The 25,150-nt window shown below is 34.9% G+C and overlaps 1 protein-coding gene across 2 annotated transcripts in view; it reads left to right on the plus strand.

The window, feature by feature from the left end:
* Nucleotides 1-25,150, plus strand: part of TBC1D23 (TBC1 domain family member 23) — a 63,963-nt gene that overhangs the window by 14,509 nt on the left and 24,304 nt on the right. For both annotated transcript variants that reach the window (XM_004771931.3, XM_004771930.3), the window contains exons 2-11: nucleotides 6,940-7,051; nucleotides 8,412-8,517; nucleotides 9,473-9,677; nucleotides 13,749-13,872; nucleotides 16,734-16,858; nucleotides 16,950-16,996; nucleotides 17,798-17,901; nucleotides 19,226-19,348; nucleotides 20,697-20,789; nucleotides 22,926-23,096. In XM_004771931.3, coding sequence (XP_004771988.1) covers nucleotides 6,940-7,051; nucleotides 8,412-8,517; nucleotides 9,473-9,677; nucleotides 13,749-13,872; nucleotides 16,734-16,858; nucleotides 16,950-16,996; nucleotides 17,798-17,901; nucleotides 19,226-19,348; nucleotides 20,697-20,789; nucleotides 22,926-23,096 — 1,210 coding nt within the window. The remainder of the gene's footprint in view (nucleotides 1-6,939; nucleotides 7,052-8,411; nucleotides 8,518-9,472; nucleotides 9,678-13,748; nucleotides 13,873-16,733; nucleotides 16,859-16,949; nucleotides 16,997-17,797; nucleotides 17,902-19,225; nucleotides 19,349-20,696; nucleotides 20,790-22,925; nucleotides 23,097-25,150) is intronic.

Below are 25,150 nucleotides of genomic sequence, written 5' to 3' on the forward strand. Positions count from 1 at the left end.
GAATCCTTCATATGATAAATTCCTTCATTGAAATGGTAAATGAGGGTTTGACACAGTAGCTTCATTTGAAAGCCCTAAATTAAAACGCCTTGATCCAGTTACTTCTTTTGTAATGTTTTTATTGACATATAATTTATGTACCTTAAAATTTAGCCATTTGAAGTATATATGCAGTTCTGTGGTTTCAGTGTATTCATAGTGTCAGGCAGTCATCACCATGCTCTAAGTTTAGACTATTTTTATTACCCCTAAAAGAAACCCCCTACCCATCAGCAGTCTCTCTAATTCCTTGTCACTCCAGACCCTTGACAACCACTGATTCTGTCTGTACATTTGCCTGCTTTAGACATTTCCTGTGAGTGGAATCATAGTATGTAGCCTTTGTGTCTGATTTCTTTCACTTAGCATGTTTTCAGTTTTTATCAACATGTTATATGTATCAATAGTTCATTCCTTTTGTTGCTGAGTAATATTCCATTGTATGAATATGTTATATTCTATTTATTCATCAGGTGATGGACTTTTGGATTCCTTCTACCTTTTGGCTATTATAAATAATACCTTTATAAGCACTGATGTACAAGTTTTTTGTTGTCTTTTTAAATATATTTATAAAACATTAAATATATATATTTAAAATATATTAAAACATAAAATCATATATATTTATATAATATATAACAATTAAGTTTTATTTGTAAAACTTATAAAATGTAAAATATATATAACATTTATAACATTAAGTTTTACCATTTTAACATGTGCGATTCAGTAACATTAAGTACATTCACAGTTAGGTACAGCCATCACTCACCACTCTCCATTTCCAGGATTTTTCATCATTCCAGACAGATGCTTTGTAACTAATAAACAATAACTTCCTATTCACCTCTCCTACCTCTATCCTTGGTAACTTACATTTTCTATCTCTATGAATTTGAATATTTTAGGTACCTAATATAAATATAATCATATACTATTTACTTTTTTGTGACTAGTTTATTTCACTTATCACTTGTCTTCAGAGTTCATCCAAGTTGTACTGTCAGTCAGAATTTCCTTCCTTTTTAAGGTTGAGTAATAGTTTCATTGTATGTATATACCACTTTTTTTTTTTTTTAAAGATTTTATTTATTTGACAGAGATCACAAGTAGGCAGAGAGGCTGGCAGAGAGAGAGGAGGAAGCAGGCTTCCTGCTGAGCAGAGAGCCTGATGCGGGGCTCAATTCCAGGACCCTGGGATCATGACCTGAGCTGAAGGCAGAGGCTCTACCCACTGAGCCACCCAGGCTCCCCTATATACCACATTTTGTTTACCCATCCATTGGTAGACATTTGGCTTGTTACCACTTTTGGCTATTGTGAATAATGCTGATATGAATGTGGATGTACATATAACTGTTTGAGTCCTTGTTTTTAGTTCTTTTGGATATATACCCAGAAGTGGAATTGCTAGATTATATGGTAATTCTCTGTAAGTTTTCAGTAACTGCCAGACTTTTTCCATACTGGCTATTCCATTTTACATTCCCACCAGCACTGCACAAGGATTGTAATTTCTCCACATCCTTGTCCTTTTTTTGATACTGGCCATCTTAATGGGTATGAAATTTAATGTGTCCTTTTGATATTAGCCATTGTATGTTCACATCTTGTGAATGTGAAATGGGTATCTCATTATGGTTTTGATTTGAACTTCCTTAATGGTGTGCTCACTTCGGCAGCACATATACTACAATTGGAATGAACTTCCCTAATGGCTAAAGATGTGAATGTCTTTTCATGACTTATAGGTCATTTGTTTATTTATTTATTTTTTTTGAAGGAAGAAGAGTTGTCAGATGCCTTGGAAAGGTTAAATTAAGGTAAAGATTTGGATATTAGGCAGGAAGTGGGGAGGATAGCGAGAGTGTCTCTGTGGAGGGGTAGGGGTGAAAGAGGGAGGAGAAATGATGGGGCATAAAGCCAAAAAGTTAAAAACAACTCTAATACCCATTAACTGATGAATGGATAAATAAAATGTAGTAGAGGGGTGCCTGGGTGGCTCCATCAGTTAAGTGTCAAACTCTTGATTTTGGCTCAGGTCTTGCTTTCAGGGTCTTGAGATCAAGCCCCAAGCTAGGCGTGGAGCTTGTTTGGGATTTTTTCCCCCTCTCCTTCTGGCCTCCCCCTGCCCCAGCTACCCCACTGTGTGCATGCTCAGTCTTGTGTGCTTGTGTTCTCTCTCGCGTGCGTACGTGCACAAAAAGAAACAGTAAAATGTATATACATGCAGTGCAATATTATTTGGCAATAAAAATCACGTTCTGATACATGCTAAAACATAGAATTTGAAAACATGGTAAGTGAAATAAACCAGACACAAAGACGACATAAATAAGATTCCATATATAAGATGTCCAGAATTGGAGCACTGGCTGGCTTAATTGAGAGAGCATAGCGTGCAACTCTTGATCTTGGGGTCATGCTCATAGGGCCCCATGTTGGGTGTAGAAATTACTTAAAAATGAATAAACTTTAAAAAATAAAATGTCCAGAGTAGGTAAATGTCTTGAGACAAAGTAAATCAGTGGTTGTCAGAGGCTGGGAGCAGGGTGGGAGGAGTGGAGAGTGGCTGATAATGGATATGGAGTTTGAATGCAGAAAGGTATACATTTAAAAAAGGAGAGATGAACTAAGTCGTGTTTTCATCTCTTGTTTGGAGTATGTCTAATTAAAGTATTTCATCAGTTTTTGAAATTATAGGGAAGAGAAGCTTTTAGAATATGGTTAGGGGAAAAACAATTTAGAGAATAGTGTAGGGGCGCCTTGGAGGCTGTTAGTTAAGTGTCTTACTTCAGCTCAGGTCAAGAGATCAGGATCCTGGAATCAAGCCCTGCATCAGGTTCCCCATGAAGTGGGGAGCCTTCCTCTCCCTTTCCCCTGCCCCATCACCCCCTGCTTGTGCTCTCTCTATCAAATAAATAAGTGAAATATTTAGAAAAGTGTAATATACAGCCCCCCTCCACACACACCATGGCAGGTTTTCTGTGACTCTAAACTTTTAGGAACACAGCATATATAATCTAGTTGCTTTTAAAAATTATAATTTCAGGGGTACCTGGGTGGCTCAGTGGGTTAAAGCCTCTGCCTTCGGCTCAGGTCATGATCCCAGAGTCCTGGGATCGAGCCCCACATCAGGCTCTCTGCTCAGTGGGGAGCCTGCTTCCCCCTCTTTCTCTACCTGCCTCTCTGCCTACTTGTGATCTCTGTCAAGTAAATAAACAAAAAAATCTTTTAAAAAAATTATAATTTCTGGGGCGCCTGGGGGCCTCAGTCATTAAGTGTCTGCCTTTGGCTCAGGTCATGATCCCAGGCTTCTGGGATCAAGCCCTGCATTGGGCTCTCTGCTCCACGGGAATCCTGCTTCTCCTTTTCTCACTCTCCCTGATTGTGTTCTCACTCCCGCTGTCTCTCTGTCAAATAAATAAACTCCTTAAAAAAAAAAGTTAAACTTTCATATGGATTTGTTTTATGGCTTATTCATAATTATGTACATATTCATAATTATGTACAGAATTTCAAATTGAATTTATTAATCCTAGAAGCATTTAAAATCCATGTTTAATTTGGTAGTGCTTGAAAATTCATATTTCCCCCCCCTTGCACCACCATGTCTTCTTAACTTTCATTGTCCAAATACTTCCTTATGCTAGAAGTTCCCATTTGACTGAAGAAGAAAAGTCTTACCCAGTTGCTAGCTTGAATAAGCATTAAACTAACTTCATATGAATGTAGTCACATTGTTTCCTTGCTATAATTCTAAAACAATGTGTGGGTTACAATGCTTAGATTAGGTGATTTTTGCCACAGAACAAAATCTGTGGTGTGGGGATATTCTGGCTTTTTTTGTTTGTTTGTTTGTTTGTTTGTTTTGCCAGAACAAAATCTAGGTGAGGGGATATTCTATTATGTTTTATTTAGGTTTTAAAAATATGTCATTGATCGATCATCAGCAGTAATCTATAGTATTATTCTAACAGATACGGTTTTAGTGTCACAAAAGAGATCTGGGAAGAGATTCATTTCTCTTACTTTGCAAACCCGAAGCTTTGAATTTACTTTGCCATGAACCTTCTGAGCAAAATTGACAATTATTTTTCAGACTTAACTAGGGTGAATGGACAAGGCCTGTACTTTTTCTATTTTAGGACCTGCCTGAGTGTGCAGTACATTTCTACCAGTCTTTAGTTTGTGAAGTCAGTAAGAAGCCACCGTCACCAAAGAAGATTTAAAAAACTGTAACCCACCCAATTATACTCCACCAGACAGGTGTCTTGCTTTTGAATGTTAGGTATTGCATAGTCAAAAATAGAAGGAAACTTGGGTTTGGGGAAGGAAAATTTTGTTTAAGAGCTAAGTGCCATAGAGTTTCTATCTTTTGATAGGAACTTGAGCCTTATATGAATTATTTAACTTCACTGTTTTCACCTGTTTTCCTGCTTTAGAAGTGCATTTGTAATGTTGAAGGTACAATAACTGAACTTTTTGAATACCTTGTTCAGGAGATAATGTTACTTTTAATTACTTAATTTGTGAGACATTCCTTTTACTACTTAGTTTGGAGCATCTTCTGGCTTCTTGCTCATGGTTGTACTACTAGAGACCACGTTTGTGGTTCCCTGGGAGCAGCATCAAAGAATCCAACAGCAGCTGTATCAACAGGGATATGCTTGTACATTGTTATGATTTAAAAATGTTGAGGGGTGGGCATTTTGTCCCACAATACTGACTTTGTTGTCTGGAATAGTAAGGGATTTGGCACAGTTTCTTCATAAAGAAACCAAGGGTTTTTGCACTGAAAAATGGAAAAATTCTAATTCTTCATTTATTTGGTAGAAGAGTTCTATCTCATGCATTGGTGTTTTCAGTTCATTTATATACTTATCATTAAAAATATAGCATTTAAAAAAATACAACATTTACTCATTTTCTTTTTTTCATGGTTGCAAACAGTCTTCCAGATTCTAACAGGCTCTCTCATACATTTTGGCCAGAAGATAATAGATAAAACCCATTTTTCATCAGCTATAGGCCTGAACCATTTCTCAACAACGGACTTGAAATCTCTTTCCCTCACTTTCTCCTCCAACACTTTGGTGACTATATAGCAAAAGAACAAAATGTTTCTTGCTTGGTTACTTGTTAGTTTCTTATCCTTATGAATTTGTAGTAGCTTTGTTAAGAAAACTCTCAAGTTTGATCACTACATTTGTGTTGAATATGAGCCTAAGTGATTACATTTTCATTTAATTCCTTCCTCTTAACAGGGCAGCACTTTAGTAAACTTAACACTTCTTGGGGTGCCCGGCTAGCTCAGTCAATTAAGCATCTGCCTTTAGCTCAGGTCATGATCCCAAGGTCCTGGGATCAAGTCCTGTATTGGGATCCCTGCTCATTGGGGAGTCTGCTTCTCTTTCTCCTTCTGCCTGCTGCTCCCCTTGCTTATATTCTCTCTCTTATATTCTCTTAGTTTAAATTTATACATTTAAACTAAGATTTTTGGAATCCTATCAGTAGGGGAGATTTACATGGTCTTACTGAGAGGATGTGAAATGGGAGTAAATTATTTTTCTCAAAACCACCAACACAAAAATTTGATAAAATCTTGGTTTCCTGATGATAGTAGGATACTATCTTTTTGGCTGCTTTCAAGAATTTTAGAAATTACCTAGTTGAATTGTGGATTTTTATTTGTATAGATTTTTTTAATGTATTGAATATTTAAATTATAAAGAATGAAACTTCAGCTTTTGAGAATTCTGAGGGAATTAGTTATTTTAAGTGGCTATTTCATGGCTAAAAATCAATTCATAACATTTGTGAAAGTTTTTTTTTTTTTTTTAAAGATTTTGTTTATTTGACAGATCACAAGTAGGCAGAGAGGCAGGCAGAGACAGAGGCTCCCCACGGAGCAGAGAGCCCGATGTGGGGCTTGATCCCAGGACCCTGGGATCATGACCTGAGCCGAAGGCAGAGGCTTAACCCACTGAGCCACCCAGGCGCCCCCATTTGTGAAAGTTTTTAAAAAAGTGTATTCTTTTTAACTATATACAAACAAAATTTATTTTGTGTTTAATTTTCTCTTTAAATGTAGTAGACTGAGCATAACTGCTTGATGATTTACTTGATGATGTTGTATTGTTTTGCTTTAATATGTAAGGCAGTGATGCCATTAGAGCTTTTTTATTCCTCTAACATTAATTGGACGCTCTAAGCCAGGCACTCCTCTAGGTGTTATATTTGTATAACTTACGTGCTGAGTGTTCCCATATTGTAGTGCTTTGAATTGTTGGCAGAATTTTATGATTTCTCCTCCTTGCCACTATTTAGCATAATATTAGGTATATAAATTCTAGAACCTGACTACTGAAGTTTGAGTCTTGGCTCTAGTATTTACTTGATAAATGGTCATAAGCTGTATAGCTCCTCTTTTCCTCACCTTCTGCATATGTAAACTGAGGCCAGTGATGATTGTGGTTACTTCATGGGGTTGTTGTGAGAATTAGAAAAACGCAGGCATAAGAGTTTGGAACTGCCTGGTACAAAGATAGTGCTATATAAACTGTTAGTCATGACTACTACCACGAGTAGTGCTATTACTGTGACTTTTCTTCAGTGCTGTCAGCTTGCTTGCCCTGTTTTCTCTTTTTAAATTTCTTCAATCTTAGAAAACATAACTAAGCTTGTTAGAAATAAATGCAAAACAAGAGTAAATTGCATGAAACCTGAGATTCCCTTTCAAGCGGATAAAATGCCTTGTATGCCTTGGCATTATGATTTGGCTGCTGAGAACCTTCTTTTAGTAGACACAACCTTTAACAGGCCAAGCTTATAAATGAATCTTGAATAAGAAAAAATAAGAAGTAAAATTGATCTATTAAGGACTTGTTTTTTTAGGGAAAAAGATCTTGAAGAAGCTCTGGAAGCAGGAGGTTGCGATCTTGAAACTTTGAGAAACATAATTCAAGGGAGACCATTGCCTGCTGATCTGAGGGCCAAAGTTTGGAAGGTAACTGGAAACTAAAACAAAATGTAATCACTTAAGAATAACATTTGAGAATTTTTATGTTCACTTGTTTAAGTTGTAGAAAACTTTATTATCTTATGAGCATGCTGCATCTTGATAATTTATCGAACAGAACAGCTTACTGAAATGTGTATTTCTGTCATGTTTGGTTATTTAATAATTCAGGTTTTGGAAGGCAATGTTTTTCTTTTGTAGTTATTAGAAATGATGTTTATGAAGATTGTTAAATGAAATGGGACAGTGCAGCCAATGAGTAAAATAGGATTTATAATTGCAGCTGGAATTACCTTAGCTACGTTAAAGACAAGATGGGGAGGGTATATAGGTCTTTCTGGGTGTTAGAATTACAGGATATTTTACTTTGCTTTATTTTTCTCTTCAGCTGTTCTCCAATGTATGTGTATTACCATTTTTAAAAATATTTAAATTAAGATTTTGTTGATTGCAAAAGAAATATTCACCTTTGTTAAAATATACAAAGCATAGGATAAGATGAAAATCATCTGCTATCACCTATAGGTGAAACACATAATTATGTCTTGGTATATATCTTTTTATATTTTATTCTCTGCACATATGTATGTAACAGAAATGGAATTATAACTGTATATAAAATTCTGAATGCTTTATTATAGAAATTTAAAACACAAAAGTAGAGACTTGTCTAATGAACCCCCATGACCTGTCACTTAGCTTTATTAACATTTGGCCTATCTTGTTTGATTAGTATCTCCATCTTTTCCTCCCCACTCCACCTGCTGGTAGCAAATCCTTGGTAGCACACTGAAGCACTTTACTATGAAAGTCTAGAAGGTAAAGACTCTTTTAAAATAAACATAATACCATTAAACTGAAAAAAACACAAAAACATAGTGAATCCTTAATGTGTCCTCACATGTCTGAAGGAACAGGGGCTCTTTCTGGGGTCTCTTATAAGGACACTAATTCTATTATGAGGGCTCCACCCTCATGACCTAATCACCTCCCTAAGGCCTCACTTCTTTATAACATCATATTGGGGATTAGGTTTCAACAATGAATTTTGAGGGCAAGGGACACAAACATTCAATCTATAGCATTGATGATGTTTGCTTGAAATAAAGGTTATTCATTGGATTGATATGAAGTAGTAAAATTTAATGCACACACTTAAAATAAGTGTGTTCATTGTGGTATGACTTAAGGGATCAAGGATCAGCATTTGTTGGAGCATAAATACATTACTTTGTAATCTTAGAAGTATGCATTATTATTTCTAAATTCAGGACTTTCCATTATTACAGCATTTTTTCGAAGAATGAAAAATGGCATATGAAGCTAGTTGCTTTTATCTTTCTTCCAGATTGCTCTAAATGTTGCAGGAAAAGGTGATAGTTTGGCATCATGGGATGGTATTTTAGACTTGCCAGAACAGAATGCTATTCACAAAGATTGTCTTGAGTTTATTGGTAAGTTTAATAATTGTTTTCAAACAGTGAAAATTTTGAAAATACTATTTTGAGGTAGAGGAGTAACTCTGTTAGAATCATCTTGTTATAATTGGGGTATGTTGTGTTTGTGAAGGACTGCTAAATAGAACATCTTTTGAAATTCTCATGAAATAATGTCTAGTATTTTTAAGAAAGAGAGTCCAATTTCCAGAGTTTTTTAAAAATAGTTCTTCAGGTACCTTTACAGTTTTAAAACTGGGTTTTTTTGTGTGTTTGTGTAAAGATCTGTATAATTGTCTATAGTCTCCACGTTAAAGGGGTCTGCATTCCACAAGTTTATCTATACATCATAGGTAATGATCTGCTGTGAAAAAGCTATTGTAAGTCATGGGTGAAAGGTTTCTAATCACTCCACAAGGTCTTTTTCATGAGTAAATGAATTTAGTGTATATTTTAAATTTATCTACAGTTTTTGGTGTCTTTCTGTTACTTTTTTCATCACATTTTAGTTAAGCTTTGATTAGATAGGCTTTGGTGTACTAACCACAACAGAAACATTGCTGGTGTGTGCAAAGGAAAGGGAATTTGGTGGTAGAGAATGGATGACCTTCCATGACAAAGTTATAGAGGCAGCTGCCCATTATGGGGTAGATGCTAATCTGTTGCTTCGAAAAAACCTTTTTGCTTTCCTGGAATATGGGTTAAGCCTATCTTTCTTATCTCTCTACTTCAGATTATTTATTCTTATGTTCAACATATACATAGGTCAAGTATTATTGAGTTAGTAAATACTGAATAGCTAGTAAATACTGGATAAATATAAGGAAACATGTACTTTCATGTAGTTTTATTTTGTCCTTGTCACACGCTAGGTATACTAAGATAGTATCGTATGTTTGTAAACAAGTGTTATGTGCAGTAATGGAGTCTCTGACAGGACCTTCGTAACTTATTTTTGACACTTATTTTCTAGAACAGCTTCCAGTGCCAGAAGAGAAGGCAACAGAATTACTTTTGGATATTGAATCTGTAATTACCTTTTACTGTAAATCACGTAACATTAAATACAGCACGTCTCTTAGCTGGATACATCTGCTGAAACCATTGGTGCATCTTCAACTGCCTCGCAGTGATTTATACAACTGCTTTTATGCTATCATGAATAAGTACATTCCCAGGTAAAATGTGATTTAGTTATCCTAGTTTTAAAAATGAATAAAAGTCTAGTTTGCTTTGAATTAAAGTTGTAAGATTTACTTTGGTGGTAAAGAGGTTCAAATAATTTTTAGGGTTGTTTTGAGTCTTAATGGTTATTAGACTTTATTTTTGTGGTTGTAGACATTTTTAAAATTTATGAATTTTAAGAATTTATGCTTGTAGAGTTTATGCCAATTTTTTTGTAATATCCCTATTTTAATTTCTTTCCTTAAAATAAAAATAACATTATAATGGCAACATGGAAAGTAAAAATTTTGGAGTGCTTCCTTAAGTGAGGTGCTGCCATTACAGCTTAGAATGTAATCTTAGATAAGCAGGTATTAAACAAGTGATTAGAAGTATGCTGAGTATTAGGAAGATGAAATATAGAATGCTATGGGAATTTTTTTTTCCAGTGGGAGGGGCAGAGGGAGAGAGAGAATCTCCACACTGGGCGTGGAGCCTGACACAGGGCTTGATCTCAACAACCCTGAGAACATGACAGGAGACGAAATCAAGAGTTGGACATTTAACCGACTTAACCCCTACCCAGGTGCCTCTAGAATGCTATGGGAATATTTAATAGGAGTGACCTAATTTGCCCTGGAGGTCAGAGATGGCCTTCTTGGGCAAGTGACACTTAGGCTGTAGTTGTTTAGATGGTTGTAGTAGTGTTGGTGTGGGGGGCAGGTAGGGAGGGTGGGGAGGGAATACAGGGGCTGCACTCATGAGGCCAGAAAGAATTCTTGTAGTTCCTAGTGCTATGGCTCAGGTAGTCAGGAATTCACAGCCAAAAGGAACTTTTGATCAGTGGTTTGGCTGCATAGTGAACCTTGGATGCACATTGGAATCATTGAAGGGGCTCTGAAAAATCCTGATGCTTGTTTTTTGTACCTGATTATCAAATCTCTGAGGAGGGCACCCAAGCATCATTGTTTTCTCAGCGCTTCTCAACTGACTGCAAAATGTAACCAAAGTAGATATCTACCATTCTGGAGCTTGGTAGTTAAATAACTACTATTTTTTATTGCTTTCTGTGATATGCATTATACTAAATGCAAGTGCTTTGTGTGTTTTCTCATTTAAACAATGGCCACTAAAGGGTGGGTATCCTGATTTACAACTACAAAAACTGAGGCAAAGAAAGAGATTAAAGACCTACACAGGATTACACTTCTGGTATATGTTTGAGTCAAGATTTGAACCTAAATTTGGATGAACTCCTGTGCTTTAACTAACACAGTTATTCACCCTGATTGCTTGTTAGAATCAACTGAAGAATTTTTTCTTTAATAGTTTAATATATTACATACATATAAAATGCATCTATTTAGTGTGTACAATACATTGGTTTTTAGTATAGTCACAGAGTTGTGCCACCCTAACCACAATCATTTTTAGAACATTTTCATCACTCCAGGAAGGAACCTCATTCCTTTTAGTAGTCAGCTCTCCATTTTCTTCCAATACTCTTATCTGTAGGCAACCACCAATCTTTCTGTCTTTGTGGATTTATACCACATTTTACCACATGTACCACATTTTATTTAGTTATTTTGTTTATTTACATACTTTATTTACAACAGTGAATGGACATTTGGATTATTTTTACTTTTTGGCTCTTATGAATATGCTGTTGTGAATATTTGTGTACAGGATTTTGTGTGGACGCATAATTCATTTCTCTAGGGTATATACTGAGAAGTGGAATTGCTGAATTATATGGTGATTTTATGTTTTACCTTTTGAGGAATTGCCAGCCTTTTCCACAACTGTATCATTTTACGTTCCCATCAGTAGTGAATGAAGATCCCAGTTTTTCCTCATCCCTGTCAACATGTAAAAAAAATTATTGTACCTAAACTAATGAGTGCGAATTGGTATCTCTTTATGGTTTTGCTTTGCATTGCCCTGATAGTCAATGATGTTAAGCACCTTTCATGCGCTTATTGGCAGTTTGTATATCTTCTTTGGGGAAATGTCTGTTTAGCCAAAGAACTTTGAAAACATGTGGGTCCTTGAAGTTTTAACTGTGAACAGACGAAATAGAGCCCAGGCATGTTTTTTAAAAACTCCCCAGGTGTTCTAATGTACAGCAGGGTAGAGAACCTCTGGGCTACCTTGAAGCCATAGTCCTTCATGTAAGAAAATAGTCCCAGAGATGCCAAGAGACAGGCCTACTACAGTCATGGTAGAGCTGAGCCTGGAATTCATATTTGTGAGTCATGCTAAGTCTCTCAATTGCTTATATTTTAGCTTATATTTTACCACCATTCAGTGTAACAAAGCTAGTGATAGCAAGGGACATGATGTTCCAACTTTTTCTCTAGGGGATATTGGTGGTGATAGGTAGTAATATTGGGGGAGATGGATTTACATTGAACCATGTAATACACTGTCTTGTTAGGTTCCTCCAGTTACTTTCTGTTGAGTTTCAACTGTAATATAGCACTCCAGCTAGGGTTAGCATTAATGCCCCTGGATAGAACACAGCCCCACAAAATGCTGCTAGAAGAACTCCACTGTAATATATCTTCTTATTACAGATTCAGTCTAACTTGTGTAGAATCCTGTCAAGCACAGTGCTTTGCAGTAACAATACACAGCTATTAAATGAATAGATGCTGTTGCAATGGCTGCCTCCCTGAGAGGTCCTGCTAGAGGCACAAACTGGCAGTTGTTTCTACATTTTTATGTCCTTACACAACTGTTTCTGTGTTTTGCCTTAGCAGTCAATTGCCTTGCATTTATAGAATGGGGAGAGTATTCAGACAAAGGAGGGGGAAATCTTGCCAGTTTGAATTCAGTTCTGTCTCTGGGCATCTGAATTAATAACCTAGGGCTTTCTCTAACAAAACTTCTCTGTCATTTACAGTATCAAAAAATGATAGATAGAAGTTCATTCCAAATCCTGGCATTCTTCTAAGATCTTGGTTTTATTGAAATTATTTTTCAATATTCCCACTTAAATAGCATTTGACAGCATTCTTTATCAGAATGCTTTTATGTCAAAACTGTGACCTTCATTTCATTAGCTTTTTCACATGATGGCATTTACTTTATTTCAATTTCTTTACAATTCAGGTTTTTTTTTTTTAGAGACTGTACCCATACCAAAATGCCACTTGCTGAGATACCAAATTATGTATAGTGAAGAGTAGTATGGCATGGTAGTTTAACGCAGTTTCTGTGTTGTCTTAGCTGACTTCTTAACTATGTGACCTTGGGTAAGCTCCTTACCCACAACTAAGCCTCAGTTTTCTCATCTGTAAAATGAGGGAAAAACTTGTAACTATTTCATAGGGTTGCTTTGTAAGGATAAAATCAGATAACTTTGTAGAATGCCTGTTACAGTGTCTGGCACATGGTATTTTCTCAATAAATACTGACTTTTATTGAGATGGCCTGTAGTTTGAGTTGCTTACATTTTTATTGATTCATTAGGAAGGGAAGAAGGAGAGAAGTAGTACACTTGCTCCGTTAAGTGTTTTGTACCTCTTGGAGTTCATTATGATCACTAGTACCCAGGCCACTTCAACAACTTCTAATGCTCTGGTCCAGTATTTTGTTCATCTGTGGCCATTTCCCACTTTTGCCTTTGTTAAAGGCCATCCCTACATTGAGTATGTTAACTGTGGAGCTAACCTGAAGCCTTTATAGGAGTTTCCTCTTACTTGGTAGGGAAGAAGAGGGCTGGACTAATTTGGAACTCTACAGATATCCTTTTGGGATCCAGAACTTATCAGAATAACTTAAATGGTCCTGCTGTTTTTTAGTGGTCCCCGCAGTTCTTCCATTTGAGTGCTACCTGGGCTTACCTGGAGAGAGTCTCCCTTGAGTTGGCTGTAGACCTGCTGTTTCTACAAATTTTCTGTCAAGTCAAGTATATTAGGTGTTCTGAACCTGATTGTATCAGATAGACTTGTTATGAATGCTGTGATGGTCAGGTGTTTTGGGGGTGAGGGGAGGAGGTGGGTATTGCAGGAGGACTGGTTACTAATATGACATTTCTGACCCATTAATCTGAACATCTTGCTTCTCTTCTCTTTTAGGGATTGTTCTCTGAAGGGAAGACCATTTCATCTTTTCCGATTACTCATCCAGTACCATGAGCCTGAACTTTGTTCTTTTCTTGATACAAAGAAAATTACTCCAGACTCCTATGCACTCAACTGGGTAATAAAGTGAAAGTAGGAACACTTAATGAAAAATAGCTTTCTATTAAACTATAGTTAGGTTTTTTTCTTTTCCCAAGGAGGAGAAAGAAAAGTACTAAATTACAGACCTTTGCTACTTAAACCAAAGGAGTAAAATTTTTGGCACTTCAAAAATTTCTTTTTTAGCTCTTAACTGTGTTCAGAGTGTTTAAAATGAAGTTTAACCTTTTGTTGTTTTATATACATCTCACATATATTACATATGTATGTGCTATATACAGTGTGAATAGATGAATGCAATATGTGCAAATATATGCATGGAATATATGTAAATATGTGATATGTATCAGTTTACTTTAAAACTTTGTGTGATTAAATTTTTGATGCTGTGTATAAGAATTGATATCTAATCATAAGGAAAATGTCTTAAGATTATCAAATGATCAGTATAAAAATATAAAGTACGTCTCAGCTCTGTTATTCTTTGTTTTATTTTCAGTGGGAAGTTTTTTAATTCTAGGTCAGTGGTTTTCAGACCTTTTGGTGTCAGGACCTCTTATACTCAATATCTATTGAGGATCCATAGTTTATATGGATTATGTTGGTTAGAAATTAAAACTAAGAAATTTAAAATATTAATTCATTTAGAAATAGTGGTAAATCTATTACATATTAACATAAATGGCCTGTTTTTCTAATGCTAAATAACTGTATTTTCCAAAAGAAAATTAGTGAGAATGGTGGCATTATTTATATTTTTGTGAATCTCAGTATCTGGCTAGATCACAGGTAGGTAGATTCTCATATCTGCTTCTTTATTCATTCTGGGATGATACTACAGTTGGTGTAACCTCTGGAAAAGTATTGTTATTTGTGAGAGAATGAGTATGAAAAAGGCAATTAAAGTTTATGATTATTATGAAAATAGTTTTGACCTCATGGACTCCCCTGTAAATACTCTTGGGGACTTCTAGGACTCCTTAGACTATGCTTTGTGAAACTCTCTTCTAGATTAACTTGATCATTTTTCTAAAACAGTGATTGGGTGCTAGAAGAATGTATATTCAAAAATTAAACATATTCCTTGATCATGTCTTAACCTAACTTTTCTTCAGAAAGGATTTCTTTCTGCCACTTACTGTGTGATTTAAGACACTTAGCCTCTGAGCCTCAATTTCTTTATCTGTAAAATGGGAATAATAATAATACATCTGAGCCTCAATTTCTTTATCTGTAAAATGGGAATAATAATAATGGGAATTATAATAATAATAAGTAAATCAAGAAATGGTACTTTGAGAATTCTAACTGGTTTCAATCTAGCATATTAAAACTCAGACTACAGCAGCCCACTCTTTAGTTCTTAGCCAGTCTTGTCGCTTTGAGTTAAAATAATAAAATACCTGTAAAATTATGATTTCTCTGAGATACATGTATTGCCTTTCAATGTACTTATTTGTGTTGAAGTAAAAAACTATTTCTTTTGAGCATTCTGATATCTGTAACAGAGGTCTCTCCTGTCACTTCTGCCATTTCTGTTGTCAGATCTCTAAATTAGTCCTCAGAGCTGGTAGCAGATTTTTAATGAAGTACTGAAATAGCTGTTCTGTCTTCAGTGTGTGCACCAAATAGTTTGTTTTTGTTACTAGTATCATGTTTATGGAACGGAGTCCTTTTTTTTTTTTTTTAAATCATGAGGTGAAACTGTCAAAACTAATTCCTAAATCTCATTGAGAACCTGTAACTGTGAGCAGTGCAGGGACAGCTGTAGTTTGCCTACATGAGTTTAACAGTAATCATATACTGTGATTCTGTTCGTATTTATATCTTTGGTATTTGTAATAGTAATCTTATTTATAATAGTAATTTTTAAAAGAACAAAAAACATTAGTATCATTATATACTTTGAAAACTTTGTGGTCAAGTATAATGGCAGTTAGCTGGCTGTGGAATATCAGGTCATTTTTCTAGTGCAAATACCACCACTTGCCACCTCCATGAGCTTGGGAAGGTTATTTAATACCAGTCTATTTCTTCACCTATAAACTGGGGATAAAAATAGCAACTTTGAAGACCCGTTATGAGACTATTTAAAATAAGTGATAGCTAATAAAGGATATGTGACAGTAGGTTATTACTGAAATATGCACTAATGTTTATGTTCCCATTAGCCATTAAAAATGTTTTGAATTTAAACCTCTAGATGGAACTGTTTCTGTATGTAATGAAAATCGAACTTTAAAAATATCACTGAGTTTATGCAATTTAAAACACAGGCTTTAGAGAAACTTAAACAACTCTTTTATTTGAAATAGAAAACCAGAGAGCTCCTGAAACATTGATACAAATTTGTCTCACCTATTTCAAATAATGGACAAGTAAGCTTTGGCAGCAATTCACCATTATATTGTTATTAAAACTTTTCTCTGTGTTCTTAAAACCATGTTTGATCCTTACAGTTACCTTATAAGTTAAGTATAGTAATAATTGTGCTAGTTACTCTTATAGTTCTAGTTATGTTAGTTATTATGCTATGGCAGATAGGTCCTAGTTACTTTAGTTACTCTAGGTTAATTATCTCTCTCTTCCCAACAATGGTAGAAGAAAGGTAGCAGTAGTCCTTTTTTTTTTTTTAAAGAAGTAGAAATGGAAGTTTTAGAGGTTAAGTAAAGTGCCTTAATTCACACAGCTAGTAAGTGGCTTCATTGTGCCTTGAATCCACATATTCTATCTTTGCATTATATACAGTAAAATTAAGCTACACATTATGTCTCAGGTGCAGATAATTTGATATAATGTTACTTACACATATGCTTTCATACTTTGAAAAGAACAGGTCATTTCCAGTGGTTTATGTCTCATTTCATTTCCTGATTACAGCTTGGAAGCCTTTTTGCATGTTACTGTTCCATTGAAGTCACTCAGGCAATATGGGATGGATATCTACAACAAGCAGATCCATTTTTTATTTATTTCTTAATGTTAATAATCCTTGTTAATGCAAAGTAAGTATGCTGTTGCTTAGATTTTTCTCCTTTGTATTCTCAAGGTGCTCTGTTAATATTTAACTCAAATTCATTTGTTTTTCTTTTACAGAGAAGTTATTTTAGCACAGGAGTCAGACAGCAAAGAAGAAGTTATCCGTAAGCATCACTTACTGTAGAGAAAATATTTCAAATCACTTTATTTTCTAAAACTCAGGTTCATCTTTAAAAGATTAGTCTACAGAACTCTGAGGTTTCATTCAACTCATACACACTGTAGGTGCAAACCTTAAGGACTATTTTCCTTCAATTTTGCCATCCTCTTTCATTTCTTCCATGTTTTTTCACTCTTTCAGTTCCCTTTCATATACTGGTATTTTGGTTTCATTGTTCATTTTCAGATGCCCTCCTCTCTTTCCCTTCTTCCCCTCTTTCTTTCTTAATTTACCTTTGAGTACTCAGATTTCACAATTATTTCCATTGTGGAAATTTGATTCTTTTTGGTTCTCCCTATTCTAGCACTCACACAGATTAAGTTACTTCCTCTCTATGTTGCTGCCACTTTGTACTATTTGTATTACAGTGTTTATCTTCCTACATTATAACAATTTATTATTACACAAGACAGAGTTCCTTAGTCAGGAACTATTTCTTAGTTCTTTTTTATTTCCAGGGGCTGTGGCACTTAGTATGTGTTAAATAACAATACTGCCATCCAGGCTAATGAATTTGATTTGATTACTTGAACCTATCTTTCATTAACAGCAGAATTGCATTAACAGTTTAGCTCTTTTGGGAACTCTGGTTCTCCTCAAACAGTTTTAAAGGCATCACTGTTAAGATTCCATTTATGTAGTTTTTATTATGTTGAAAATACTCTAGCTTTAATATGTAAATAATGTTCATGATTGTAGTAATCACAATGTTTTAAATATTCTCATATCTATAATCGTTTTTCAGAGTTCTTGGAAAACACTCCATCCAGTTTGAATCTAGAAGATATAGAAGATCTTTTCTCTCTGGCTCAGTATTATTGCAGTAAAACACCAGCGTCTTTTAGGAAGGTAGAAAATGAAATTACCAGCTTCAGTATTTCATACTTAGTACATTGTTTTATTGTTTGTGTTGTGTCCACTTCAGTTAAAATCCTCTAGCTTGTCACTCTTTTCTTTCTTTTTATGTATTGCAGTTTTATGTGATTTTTCACTGTAAATACTCTTCCTACTAGAGGAACAGAAAAATTTAGAAAGATAGTATAACAATATGCTAGCAATTATTTAATTTTTTCTTTGATTATTATTTTTGATCATGAGAAAATTGAGGTAGTTCTTATTAGTGCTTTCTTGACTTAAAAAATTTCCAAAATCTGATGGAGGATGTATATTTATGTCTCCTTTATCTGGAGTTCAGCTTTGTGCAGTTTTAATGATGCAGAGCTGTCTCGTGAACAAAAGGGGTAACTTAGCTGCATAGAGACTTAGAACCTTTCTCAAGTGCTTTAAAGTGACGGGACACCCAGTTTAGAAACATGATGGTGTGAGTTCCTAGAAAGTAAAACTCCAAGAAGCAAAAGCTAATAGTGGAGGAGGCACAGAAGTACCATTTATAAAGTAAATGGGTTTGTTTTACTTCAGGTGCCTATGAGAGCATTATTGTCTTTTATTTATTTTTTTAAGGCATTCAGTGATAATGATTACTAGTTGGTGGTCATGTCACTGAAACATCAAGATGAGGTTAAATTATGTTCAGTGTAATGTTTCAGAAAGCAGACAAGAGAAATCTTTTAAAAACATTTCCCCTGAAACTAATTAAAAAAGAGGTTCATTTCTAGGGATAATTTCAGCTGTTTTAATAATTGCCTTATGTAGACCACCTCATTCCTAACAATGTCAGACAAGTCAGATGATAGGGTAGTGGTTAGGATGCTGGATGAAAAAGAAGTCTTACTCCTTTTCAGACTTAAGAGGAACAGCTTTTATTCTTCAGACATAATAAATAATATACACTCGCAATTGCTAGTTAAATCAGGCTGTAGATTAGTGTATTATATAATTTTTGCCTTTTATTATGTTAAAGTATGGAAAGTCATAACCATTTTTTAAAAAATTCAGTGTTTAGAGTTCATATTATAGAAAATAGCTGTGTAGAATGTTTTATTTTTTCATAGTCTTTTATTTTGTGTGAACTGTGACAGGGACTTTGTATATAGCCTTGTAGCCTTTGCATCAATATTTGAGATGATACAGTGCTAAGTTTTAAAAGTCACATGACTCAGGAGTGCTAAACGTATTTATTTTACCTTTCATTATGGTTTATTAAGAATATTTTTTGGAAGAAAGATTAATTTTGTTTTTCTTTGTGATATTTTAAACATTTCTCTTCAAACAGGATAATCACCATCTATTTGGTAGTACTCTGTTGGGAATTAAGGATGATGATGCAGATCTGAGTCAGGCTCTTTGTCTGGCCATCTCCGTGTCAGAGATCCTTCAAGCAAATCAGCTTCAAGGGGTAAATAAAACCCATAGTTTGTCAGAGGAATGCCCCTTTTAAATGCAAGGAACCAGCATTTTCACCCTGTTTGTGGCTTCCCACAAAAATAATTTACTGAAACCATGTAGCTGTTTTGCTTTTTTGAATGATGAATGTGTTTAATCTGTGTGCTCATTTTAAAACTGCCGGCTTGTGTGTTATTTTAGTTGTCAGTTACGATTCTGGGCAATTACTCTTTGGCAATTGTAAATTGCCAAATCTTTTTTCGTATTTTAACAAAGCAGCTGAGTACTGTATAAAGTACTTAAAAAGGTGAATTTAGCATATAATGGTTAAATTCTTGTAATTATACAGCTAATTGAACTAGGTGGTCTAATGCCATAGAGCATATAACAAAGGAAAATTGAGAATATACCATAATTTTCTGTCTGCTACTATCTTCATAAAAATCTCATGAGCCAGTTTTTTCAGTATATGTTCTTTATTACTAGTAGTGCAACAGTTAACCATGGGCTGTTTTTGTGTATTTTTGAGATGGAGGGAGGAAGAAGGGACATGGAAGGGCAGGCATTTTATAATACATCTTTTTAAAAACAAACATTTACATGTTTTTCCTATTAGAACTAGTATTTTTGTTTTTAAAGGTTATATTTATTTGAGAGAGAGAGTGAGTGAGTACGAGTGGGGAAGGGACAGAGGGAGAAGCAGATTCCCTGCTGAGCAGGGAGCCTGATGTGGGGCCCAATTCCAGGACCCCAAAATCATGACCTGAGCCAAAGGCAGACGCTTAACTGACTGAGCCATCCAGGTACCTCGTATTAGAACTAGTATTAAAAACAAATGAAAACCTATAATCCAGTTTAAAGATCCTTCTGTGAGTTTCTTCAGGTCATACTGGCATTGCAGCATTGCAGAACTTCCTCTCATCCCCAAGATGTTTAGTTCTTACATGAATTGAATTGCTGCCAACTTGTGGATTTATTTGCAGAAATAGTAATTGTATCTAGATCTTTGTTTATAACTATGTAGTTTTTAAATATATATGTAACATGATACACATTAAAATGTTAAATTCTGATACAGTTTTATAGCTCAAACTGACATTCTTCTGCTACATATTTTAAGACTTCCAAGTCAAGAACAGTATATATAAAGTGTTTTAACTGTTGAAAATGAATATAGTCATTTAAGATCTTGAGGTTATTCTGTTGCATCGCTTCTAACTGGGTCCTAATTCTGTGAGATCTGTTTGTTTTTTTCTTTTTTTAAACCTGTTTCCTCTCCTTTGGCTAATTGTAACATTATATTGTGTAAAATGTGACCCTCATGGTAAATTTCAGTATGTCAAATGTCGTTTTCCTCCTAGGAAGGAGTCCGGTTCTTTGTCGTGGATTGCCGTCCTGCAGAACAGTATAATGCTGGGCACTTATCAACTGCTTTCCACTTAGATTCAGATCTGGTTAGTATAAATGCTAGTTAAAATTTTTTATGGAGTAAGAGAATAAATAGGTTTTTTATTCTTTAGTTCATGAATAAATATACATGTACCAGATTGGGGACATTTTCTTTCTGCTTGAAGAGGGGTCTCTGCCTTTATAACAAAAGTATTGTTTTCAGGTTTCCTTTTTACCAGGTCACTCTGGGTATGAGAAAGGGTAGATGCAAGCAGTTAACTGTGGCTTGCTGTTGCCTACCATTGTTACGTCAGTAAATTCTGAACTTCTTACTGTGAGTCGTTTGATGTAGCACTTAGCATAGCGCCTTGCATCTAGTAAGTACTCTATAAATATAAGCTCTTACTATAATTGGGTTATTGTTTTAAAACTTTTTATTATAAGCCTTTTTCTCATTATGAATATTTACACATATAATAAACTAATATTTAATGAGTAGTATCTGGCCTATCAGTGCTCACTTGTTAAAATTGCTTTTCAAGGGTCACTTTAATTAAAAGAGTAGATGAAATAAATATTAAATATTGTCAGAAATACTTAAGAGAGAGATAGACATCACTTAAACCGTTCTGGGTTATAAGAGCCGCAGGGATGGAGAAGACCGAAAGAGGTGTAACCCTTTTTGCTAACTGTGTGTTTTGCCCTTCTTCCCATCTCATCTGAAAAAGGTGACAATGATGGGTTTGAGTGCTTTAAGTAAGGAAGGTGATCAAGCTTGGTTTGCATCCTGAAAGTGAACCCTGAGCCTTTCTCATCCTTGATTTGTCTAGGAGGAGTTAGATGGTCCTTCATTTATGCTTTTTTTAAAATTTTGCTCAAGTGATGCATGAATATTCTATTTTTTTCTTCAAAAACTCAAAAGAATATCTCTAGAGTTAATTATTACTGGCTTGTTTAATCTTCCAGGCCTTTTAATATGTATTTATATATTTCTTGTTTACATTTTTTTCATTTGATGTTTCACTTAACAGTTCACTTGCTTTTTCAGCAGACTATTTCTTAGAGATCTTTCCATTTAAGTAAGTTCTTTTAATATCCCCACATTTTAAAGTAAGCTCTATGCCCAACATGGGGCTCAAACTCACGACCGCACGATCGAGTTACACACAATGACTGAGCCAGACAGGCAATGACTGTATAGTGAACCACGGTACAAATATACCGTCATTTATTGCCCAGTCGATATGTATTTGGGTTATTTTCAGTTTTCTTGTAGTAAACAATGCTGTAGTTAGATACTTATATATGTTTTGTGAACATATATGTGTGCAAATATTTCTGTAAAATAGGCTTCCAAAAGTAGAACCATTGGTTTGAAGGGTGTAGTAAAATATTAATGCTTTATCATCCTTTTAAGAGACTGAACCAGCTTACACTTTACAGCTGTAGGTGAGAATGTTCCATGCTGTTGTATTATAGAACATTACCAATTATATTTTACTTTACAAGAATGGCACGTAAAAAACAGTGGTAATTATAAGTGATGTTGAGCATCTTTTTATAAGTGTACTGTTTATTTGTATTTTGCTTTACAAATTGCTTTTCTTTGGTTTGTCCATTTTTCTGTTGGATTTTCACTGTGCTTTTTATATAGCCCTATTATAAGAGTTTTAACAGATTTTTATGGTTATTGTTACATTTATTTCCTTGAGGAAAAGAGATTAATATTTTTCATCCTCTTGTCTCTAGAACTTAGAGTAGCTAATAAAAATGGTTTCTATTTCTGACTATCTTCTAAGAAATACATCATTCGCCATATAAGTGGAAACTAAAAAATATATCTTATTTTAATGTATTGTTTTTAGTTATGGACCCTTCCACTCACTGTTAAACTTTTCTTGTTATCATACCTAATGACACCATAGCTTGTTTAAGAAACAACAAAACCATTTTTTCTTAGAATATTTTCTTTGCATGTTTAGTCTTTCTGTGAATCTTCAACTTTTGTTCTAGTGTATTATAGGTACCTTTATATACATTTCTTTTCTCTTATCCCAGCATTTTTATTTATAAGAGCCTTTATTCCTTTGTTTTTCTGGTAGCTATTTAAAATTTTTTTTTTCCTGGAAGAATATTTCAAATTTGGAAATGTTTGTCCAATACCGTTTTGCCACATTTTTAGTTTTTAAAAAATTGTCTAGATGCTCCAGAATCCATCTGAGTTTGCACAGTCGGTAAAATCTTTGCTGGAAGCACAGAAGCAGTCCATCGAGTCCGGCTCCATTGCTGGTGGGGAGCACCTCTGTTTTATGGGCAGTGGTAGAGAGGAAGAAGACATGTATATGAACATGGTCCTGGCACACTTTTTACAGGTATGCTGACAAATTTTTTCAGTTTTGTTTGGTTATTGCTATTGCTATCACCTTTAAGAAGTTGTTATGGGTAATTTTGTACTGTTCTCTGCATTGTCAAATTTTTACGTAGTTTTTCTTTACAGCTTATAGGTTTTGTGTCTTGCATGTCTTCTTACATGCTTGTGTGATTTATTTTTTGTGTTAAGATGTTGAATCATAGGGGCGGCTGGGTGGCTCAGTGGGTTGAAGCCTCTGCCTTCGGCTCAGGTCAAGATGCCAGGGTCCTGGGATCGAGCCCCACATCGGGCTGCTTCCTCCTCTTTCTCTGACTGCCTCTCTGCCTACTTGTGATTTCTGCCTGTCAAATAAATAAATAAAATCTTAAAAAAAAAAGATCTTGAATCATATGGAATTTATTTTCATATAATAAGTGAAGTAGGAATAAAAAAATGTTTTTTTTTTTCCAGAAAGCTACCCAGTTGTGCTTATCAATTTGAAATACCACCTTTTTAATACACTGAATTCCTCAGTGCATCAGGATCTATTTCTGGATTATTCTGTTGTGCTGTTCTTTATGTCTGTTCATTCTCTAGTATTTGAAACAGTAACTATGTATTTCATTTTAGTATCTTTACTGTGAAACAGAATATATATATATATTTATTACATACAGCCACCTTTCCTTTTTGTGTTCGAACGTTGTCTTCAGCACAGCTAATTTGTATTAGTGATTTTATGTAACCTGTTCCTCTATCTTCTCTACAAAGCTTTACTCAGTGATGGCTCTTTCTTTATAAAAATAGTTGTTTATTAGGTATTCTTTGATAGCTTAAACATTAAAGTCTTCATTTTTTATGACCCTGAACTATGGAATCAGGAAGACCATAGGCTAGTTGCATTAGCCACTCAGTTTGGATCCTGTTCTGTTCATGTTGTATTTTACTGGGAATTTGGTTTGAGAAAATAAGTCTAAAAGAAGGAATCCTCAAAAGACAAAAATCAGCAAAGGAACCACGGTATTTGGGGGAAGGAGATGATAAGATAATTTTATACCTTATTAATGGAGAGATCTTTCGAAATTTACACAAAAACAAAAATAGCAACTCAGACATTTTACTTACAAGTTTAATTAGCCTATTTTTAAAATATTCTGGTATAAACTGTATATTGTAAGACCTGTCACATGGCAAGAATTTGAAAATACTGTGAACTTCTTTTTTATAACTCAAGTTCTTGATGTGGTTTTAGAAATTTTTTCCCTAACTTTTATTATGGAAAATTTCAAGCAAATTCAAAAGTAGGTAGAATTGAACCCTATACACTCTTTATACTGACATACATTTTTACACTTTATTATTAAAAATCTAACTCTTGTTCATGTTTCCCTGATTTTCCCAGGACCCAAGACAAGATGTTGCACTTGGTTAACATTTTTTTTTTACGATTTTATTTATTTGACAGTACAAGCGGGGGAATGGCAGGCAGAGGGAGAGGGAGAAGCAGGTTCCCCACAGAGCAGGGGGAGCCTGATATGGGTCTTAATCCCAGGACCCCAAAATCATGCTGGTTTGTTGGAAAAACCGGTTGCTTTATCTTACAGAGAGTTTCTCACATTCAGGTTTTTTTTTTTTTTTTTAAATTTTTTATTTTTTATAAACATATATTTTTATCCCCAGGGGTACAGGTCTGTGAATCACCAGGTTTACACACTTCACAGCACTCACCAAATCACATACCCTCCCCAATGTCCATAATCCCACCCCCTTCTCCCCAACCCCCTCCCCCCGGCAACCCTCAGTTTGTTTTGTGAGATTAAGAGTCACTTATGGTTTGTCTCCCTCCCAATCCCATCTTGTTTCATTTATTCTTCTACCCACTTAAGCCTCCATGTTGCATCACCACTTCCTCATATCAGGGAGATCATATGATAGTTGTCTTTCTCTGCTTGACTTATTTCGCTAAGCATGATACGCTCTAGTTCCATCCATGTTGTCGCAAATGGCAAGATTTCATTTCTTTTGATGGCTGCATAGTATTCCATTGTGTATATATACCACATCTTCTTGATCCAT

The sequence above is a fragment of the Mustela putorius genome, unplaced genomic scaffold, assembly GCF_011764305.1.
Source record: "Mustela putorius furo isolate JIRA1106 unplaced genomic scaffold, ASM1176430v1.1 tig00003834_pilon_pilon_pilon, whole genome shotgun sequence".
In the NCBI taxonomy this organism is placed as follows: Eukaryota; Metazoa; Chordata; class Mammalia; order Carnivora; family Mustelidae; genus Mustela; species Mustela putorius.